The sequence below is a fragment of the Miscanthus floridulus genome, chromosome 10 (assembly GCF_019320115.1).
Source record: "Miscanthus floridulus cultivar M001 chromosome 10, ASM1932011v1, whole genome shotgun sequence".
Classification (NCBI taxonomy): domain Eukaryota; kingdom Viridiplantae; phylum Streptophyta; class Magnoliopsida; order Poales; family Poaceae; genus Miscanthus; species Miscanthus floridulus.
In genome coordinates, this window is record NC_089589.1 from 102,475,495 (window position 1) to 102,482,557 (window position 7,063).

Here is a 7,063-nt window from a genome sequence, read left to right on the forward strand (position 1 = left end):
ACAAATTTTGTCCGATCATGGACTAACTAGGCTCAAAAAATTCGTCTCGTGATTTACAACCAAACTGTGCAATTAGTTATTTTTTTTACCTACATTTAATGCTCCATGCATGCGTCCAAAAATTGATGTAATAGAGAGAGTGAAAAAACTTAGAATTTTGAGACAATCTAAACGAGGCCCACTGTCTAGAGCAAGAGTTCTGGTATATTGGTAGCCCCTTATTACTCTCTAGGGCTTGCTCATTTCCTGGTAACACAAGTACCCAAATCTAGGGCCGTTTCAGGATTATTAGAGGAAAAGAGTGTGGAAACAAAAGTACTACCACCAGGTCTATCAGCAGCCCCATTTTGTGGTAGGAAAGCTACTCATTTTGTTCTCTTGTCCGAAACAGGGGTGCGCATTCAATTGCTTGCCTGCTTCTCCGATCCCCCACCTCCTCCCCTCCCCTGCTCTGCTCCCCCGAAGCAGCAAGCCAGCCTGCCTAGTGCGCCCCACACGCCGCACCCGCACCCGCAGCCATCACCCACCTCCGCCGCTCCCCACCATGAATCCGATCCGCCAGCACGGCATCCTCCCCAATCTTCCTTCGTGACTGCCTGCCCCCCGCGCGCCTCCCTCCGCGAGCAATGGAAGGAGGAGGCCGAGATGTGTTCCTAGGTCCGCCGCCGCCGCCCTCTTGCCCGTTCCACGGATCCGCTACCGCCGCCCGCTCCGGTGGGGCGCAGATGCTCAGCTTCTCCTCCTCCTCCAATGGCGCAGCAGGTGAGCGAGATGTTGCAGATCTTTTCCTTTTCCTTTTTCTTTTCGGGTTTCCGTGGGGAAGACACTGTTGCATCTGTGGGGGCAGTGCAATGCTCTGTCTGAGCTGAGCTGACCCGACCCCAGCTGTGATTGATTGATTGCTTGCTCATGGGTCACGGCCGGCCATGGCCATGGCATCTCCCCTCCTCTGCAAAAGCCCGTGCCTTTGGGGTCTTGTCACGGGCAAAAGACGCGCATGTTCATTATTATTCCCCCCTTCCCTTTTGCTTTCGCAAGCCCAGTATGTGTCCTCTGGCCCTAAAGATGCAATCTTTATCCTCTTTGTGCACATACCTCACCCGCGAAAAAGCTAAAGGGGTCACTGATTGGTGCTGGCTGCTTCCTTAAATCTTGCATGTGTGGGAACTAGGAGGCCATTGGTCACGGGCACTGTTTCTCCCCTACTGTTCCTGCTTCCTGTGCCCTCACCATTCCAGATTCCCAGTATTTGTTCTTTGTTATTACTGATGCTGTTCTTGTGATGAAGGGTTGGGTCTGTGCTCAGGTGCCAGCAAGATGCAGAGTGTGTTGTCGAGGGTGAGGGGGCCTTTCACTCCCACGCAGTGGATGGAGCTGGAGCACCAGGCCCTGATCTACAAGCACTTCGCTGTCAATGCCCCTGTGCCGTCAAGCTTGCTCCTCCCTATCAAAAGAAGCCTCAATCCATGGAGTAGCCTTGGCTCCAGCTCATGTAACTAGTCCTCTCTAACTTTCCTCTATTGTTGTCAATACCTGAATATAAGAATAGTGAAAGTAAGACATAAAACTGAGCAAGTAAAATGGTCAGCTAGGTGTAGATTTACTGTAAATCCAGTGCTCTGTTTCTTGTTTTGGCTTTATCTAGGATACGTGTGTTGTCATCGGTTCGTTTCAATAAGGCACATTGAAGTCTGGGCATAATAATAACAATCTCAATGATTTACTAGTGTTGGAAACATGATTTTTTTAGATATAAAGCACTTGTTGCATTGGGATCTAGTTGTTCCTTATCTTTTCTGGAACAAGATGAAGAGTTGTCATCATTAGTCTGTAAGTCTGTTGTAATATAAGCATCTTCAGATGCAAACCTGGCCACTTGATGATGCTCTGAAGTTTTTACTGTTGTTGGGCTAGTGTCATTAAAACACATTTGGGGGGTTCTTTATTGCATTCTTATTTGTAATGGGGAATCTATTTTGCAGTAGGATGGGCACCATTTCGTTCTGGCTCTGGTGATGCAGAACCAGGAAGATGCCGCCGCACAGATGGCAAGAAGTGGCGGTGCTCTAGAGATGCTGTTGGGGACCAAAAATACTGTGAGCGACACATAAAACGTGGTTGCCACCGTTCAAGAAAGCATGTGGAAGGCCGAAAGGTGACACCCACCATTGCAGATCCAACCATGGTTGTTTCTGGTGGTTCACTGTTGTACAGCCATGCTGTGGCTTGGCAGCAGCAGGGCAAAAGCTTTAGCTGCTATATGACTGATCCGTTCTCACTAGTGTCCAACAGGTGAAGTCACCTGATTACTATACTCTTTTCTGCCACTTAAGTTTGTGATTGATTATTTTCTCAACATAAATGTCATCTATGGTTCATACATGTGCCAGTCTAGCATTCAGGATTCAGGACATACCAAAACATTCAAAATGTTATATCTTTAGACATTCGAATTTTGTCGACATCCATTCATAATTAAACATTTTGATCTTGATTTCTTTCAATTGATCAGTGATTTCTTCATGTAGCCTGCCATTGACGCATTCCATCTTTTATACCCGTGCTCATTCCTATATATGAGATTTATTATTTTTGTCTGTTAAAACAACTATGGTAAGCAACTAAGCATGTACAAAGTGAGGCTGTAGGAAGCACTATAAATAACTGGGAAGATATGGTACTTATGCCTGTACGAACTTTAGAGATAGCTGAATTGTAGAATTCATGATACACTTCAAATTTTGATGACTTATTATACTCAACAGTGATGGAAAAACAGGACAGTTCTTTCTTCCATGAACTTGAGATGTTGACTCTGGTTTGCAGGAATTTGCTGGATAAACAGAATATAGGCGACCAGTTCTCTGTATCCACTTCCATGGATTCCTTTGACTTATCAGCGTCACATTCTTCCCCAAACCATGACAAAGTAGCATTTTCACCGGTGGAGATACAACATGAACATGATCAACTGTATCTTGTGCATGGAGCAGGCAGTTCAGCAGAACACGTTAACAAGTCTCAGGATGGTCAGCTACTGGTCTCCAGGGAAACACTTGATGATGGACCTCTAGGCGAGGTTTTCAAAGGCAAGAGTTGCCAGTCAGCATCTGCGGACATCTTAACTGATCAATGGACTTCAACTTGTGAGTTGCATTCTCCAACCGGAATCCTACAAATGTCTAGTAGCAACACAGTGCCAGTAGAGAACCACACAAGTAACAATAGCTATCTCATGGCGAGGATGGTGAATTCTCAGACTGTCCCAACACTCCACTAAGTGTTCATCAGGCTGGTCTTGTTGGGACCACAAATAACTGAAACCATGTTAATGTCATGAGTTTGCTGATACTAGGTTTTCAGTCAAGAGTCTTGTAACTTCTGTTTTAGTTGTTATATGTTCACGTTATGTTTTTGACGCAAATGTGTTCACGTGATGTTGCCTTTAATTTTCGGTTCAGGTGGGTGTACTAATAATTTATTTCCTTCTTCCCTGTAAAGGATTTGAATTCCAATCTGAGATTGGGTATTCATGTGGGTTTCCTAACATGGAGGTATTATGCATATTACGCACTTCTGGTTTCCATTAAAGTAAGATTCCTTTAAATTGTAGAAGCTGTATTTTGTTCAGGCTTTACAAGTGCTATACTTGTGCTTGATACAAATCTAGCTTGAGCTCTATTAAATTGTGAATGCATACTGAATCACAATACTTGAAGTTCATCTGAGACACATGTGTCCTCATATAATCCTTCACTGATTCTAGAAAAGTGTTACACAGATTCGAGAGAAGATGATGCTATTGCGAAGGTGATGCAGAGCCAATTCTTGTATCCTGCAGCACATCCTGTTACTAATTATTTCCAACGTTTAACTTCTTGAAGATAAAATAAAAATCTCTGTATCACCAGGTCGTGGGTTCGAAGCAGCCTCTCCGTAGATTTTGTGGGGGGAAGGCTTGTCTCGGTTTTTCTCTTCCTCAGACCCTACTCATGTGGGAGCCTCCGGTACTGGGTCTGCCTTTTTTTTTTTTGTATTGCAGGTTACATAAAAATCTTGTGTTAAAATAGATCCAGTGATCTGTAGTTTATAACTAGTTTCACATCAAGTGTGGGTGAGTGTGTACCTGGTAAAACAACCACCATTTCTTCCTTTGCAAGCCGGCGGCAGAAGTCCATATCATTTTTTATGCCTTGCAGGCAGGAGAGATCCAGCTTCACCTGTTGAAATTCACATGCCCATTAGCAAATGTCATTATGTCTTACAACATGGACCATGATGTATGTAGTTATTCACAAAGCATTACAAAGATGGAACACACTCAGGTTTACTTGGGCATGTGATGCGACTGATCCCCTTCAGCTTCCCAGTATATATCTCCGGACTGTCTTAGAACCTCAATGGTTTTGTCGAAGAATTCTTCTTTTGTGTTACAGTGAGTTGTGGAATTGCTCCCTGACAAACATATATAATTTGTGGAAGAGCTGATCATTCTGCATAATCTCTGAAGAAAATGACATGGCTGTTTTAGTAACCTGGACAAAAGTTGCAGGATCATATGAGATGTCAAGGCAACGCTTGACTCTGTCCACTACCTGGAAGATGAAAAAAATGATGAAGCATTGTTGGAGTGTAATTTCTGTAGTTTATTTAAGCTTCATACAATCCCAAAACCTGAAGAACTGAACAGGTTTGTCATTTCATCTGACATGTACTTTGTTTTGAATGAACTGTAAATTTATCAGAACTTCTGCTTTTGATTATGCTATTATACATGTGCAAGCATTATGTGTGCGAAGAACCTTAGTTTTGCAGAATATGGACTGCTGTGATATGTCTGGAATTAGATATCTGTGAACTGCTGTGGTATCTGTTACTACTTACTATGCATGTATGGCCTTGTTTAGATTGGGGTTAGAAATCAGTATTTTGCACTGTAGCACTTTCGTTTGTATTTGACAATTATTGTCCAATCATGACCTAACTAGGCTCAAAAGATTCGTCTCGTAATTTACAATCAAACTGTATAATTAGTTATTTTTTTATCTACATTTAATACTCCATGCATGTGTCCAAAGATTTGATGTGATGGAGAGAGAGTGAAAAAACTTGCAATCTAAACAATGCCTATGTTGTCAAGTGTGAGCTGCAGGAAAAGCAGGTTCTGGATGCCGAGATTTCACACTACCCCTGTCTGAAAACTGACAGCGATAGAATAAATCACTGCCAGCTCAAATTATCCTTGCCTTAACAATATTTCAGAAACTCAATCAATACTGAACATACTTATAAAAGTTGCAGAAACAACATAATAAACCTGCACATTTCAATGGGACAGTGCACATACATATAAAATATATATTTGGAAGTCAGTATAACTGTGATTGCACTTTTGCAGCATCACAATCCAAAGACTTAATAATCATACAACTCTGCAACTAAGCCCTAGCTGATATGATCACTGAATCACCATCATCGGATAACTTGGCTGACACAGGGCAAACAATAATCTAATCTAACTAGAGTACATCAACTACCTCAGTGTAACACTACAGTCATTTTCGCGTCTCTGCTGTAACATCTATCTATGGTCAGTCATCTTTGGCTCCTGCAAACCACGGCATCTTGAGCGCGGCAACGGCGGTCAGCCTGTCCTTGGGGCTGTACTCGAGCAGACCTTGCAGAACGTCGAAGCCCGCCGGCGATAGCCGCTCCTCTGGCACCCTCTCGCGCAGCTTGCTGGGCCCTGAGACACCCAGTGGCATCAACGAGACGTCGTCTGGGATCCCTAGGAGGTTGACGATGCTGATCAGCTGCTGACACAAGTCTTCCTCCGGAAATAGCGGCTGCTCGGCTACGAGGTCCGCCATGATGCATCCGAGCGCCCACACGTCGACGGGCGTACCGTAGTCCTTCTCGCCCAGTAGCAGCTCCGGCGCCATGTACCCGGGCGTGCCTTCGGGATCCGTGTCGTCCGTGGGCGGCGGCGCGACCACGGACTTGGCGAGGCCCAGGTCGCAGATCTTGAGGCGTCCGTCTTCCGCGCCGACGAGCACGTTCCCGGGCTTGAGGTCACGGTGCACGACGCCGTGCGTGTGCATGGTCGAGACGCCGCCCAGCAGCTGCGCCATGACGCGGCGCGTCTCCGACTCCGAGAACGGGTAGTGGTGCCTGTGGCAGCGGCGGCGCGAGACGATGACGTCGTGGAGGCTCCGGCCGACGACGTACTCCATGACGAGGTGGAGGTCGTGCATGTCCGAGCCGCGCCCGCGCGCCACCTCCCTGAGCCGCACCACCGCGGGGTTGCCCGCGCACGCGGCGAGCATGGCGGCCTCCCGCAGCAGCGCCGCCGCCGCCTCGCCGCCGGCGTGGAGGCTCGATTTGATGGCGACGAGCTCGCCGGACTCGACGTGCCGTGCCATCGAGACTGTGCCGTACCCGCCCTGGCCGATCTTCTTGAGGATCTTGTACGACGAGTCCACGACGCTGACCCGTGCTGCCTTGTCGTTCTTTTTTGCTCCTCGTGGATCCTTAGATTCTTGCGCGGCGCGGGGGCGGCGTATTGGAGCCACGAGGACGGCCATCGTGGAGGTGGGGTGGACGACTGGTGGCGGCGGAAGAGAAAACGGGAGTAGGCGGCCCGATGGAGAGCGTGGTGCGGTTTTAATTATAGCTGCTGCTCAATTCGCATTACGTGCGGAATCCGACAAGGAAATGGAACGCCGTTGGAGTATGTGCATGCAGATTTAACCTATGTGCATGCAGATTTAATTGGGTCAATCCGATGACCCAATACCCAATTATGTATAGTGGTCGGAAAGGACCATCACGGTATTGTTAGGTATTTTTATTTAATTTTAGGAAAGGACCACTACGGTATTTTAAAGATTTATTTAAGAAATCAGAATAATAAAAATTAGGCTTACGGACTTAAGGCTAGTATGGTAATTTCCGTTACATACGTTGCTAAAAAAAATAATACCTAGCGTTAGTGGCTAAGGAGGACAGAGGAACCGCTATAGATGGTCATTCGGGCCGCCCGGCACGGCCCGGCACGGACTTG

The 7,063-nt window shown here is 46.4% G+C and overlaps 2 protein-coding genes across 2 annotated transcripts; one reads left to right on the plus strand and one right to left on the minus strand.

The window, feature by feature from the left end:
• Window positions 1-386: 386 nt before the first annotated feature.
• Window positions 387-3,591, plus strand: LOC136485207 (growth-regulating factor 8-like). Its single transcript, XM_066482132.1, has 4 exons — window positions 387-762; window positions 1,289-1,492; window positions 1,983-2,292; window positions 2,827-3,591. The coding sequence occupies exons 1-4, from the start codon at window positions 627-629 to the stop codon at window positions 3,278-3,280; spliced, it is 1,104 nt and encodes a 367-aa protein (XP_066338229.1). The 5' UTR covers window positions 387-626; the 3' UTR covers window positions 3,281-3,591.
• A 2,000-nt stretch (window positions 3,592-5,591) lies between these two features.
• LOC136489159 (putative cyclin-dependent kinase F-2) lies at window positions 5,592-6,584 on the minus strand. The gene has a single exon (XM_066485873.1). The coding sequence runs from the start codon at window positions 6,582-6,584 to the stop codon at window positions 5,592-5,594; it is 993 nt and encodes a 330-aa protein (XP_066341970.1).
• Window positions 6,585-7,063: the final 479 nt, after the last annotated feature.

Excerpts from the sequence above, each read along its gene's own strand:
- LOC136485207 (XM_066482132.1), top strand. The coding sequence starts at position 627 with ATGGAAGGAGGAGGCCGAGATGTGTTCCTAGGTCCGCCGCCGCCGCCC. Across the intron at positions 763-1,288 it reads CTCCTCCAATGGCGCAGCAG|GGTTGGGTCTGTGCTCAGGT; the intron begins GTGAGCGAGATG and ends CTTGTGATGAAG. Across the intron at positions 2,293-2,826 it reads TTCTCACTAGTGTCCAACAG|GAATTTGCTGGATAAACAGA; the intron begins GTGAAGTCACCT and ends TCTGGTTTGCAG.
- LOC136489159 (XM_066485873.1), bottom strand. The coding sequence starts at position 6,584 with ATGGCCGTCCTCGTGGCTCCAATACGCCGCCCCCGCGCCGCGCAAGAA.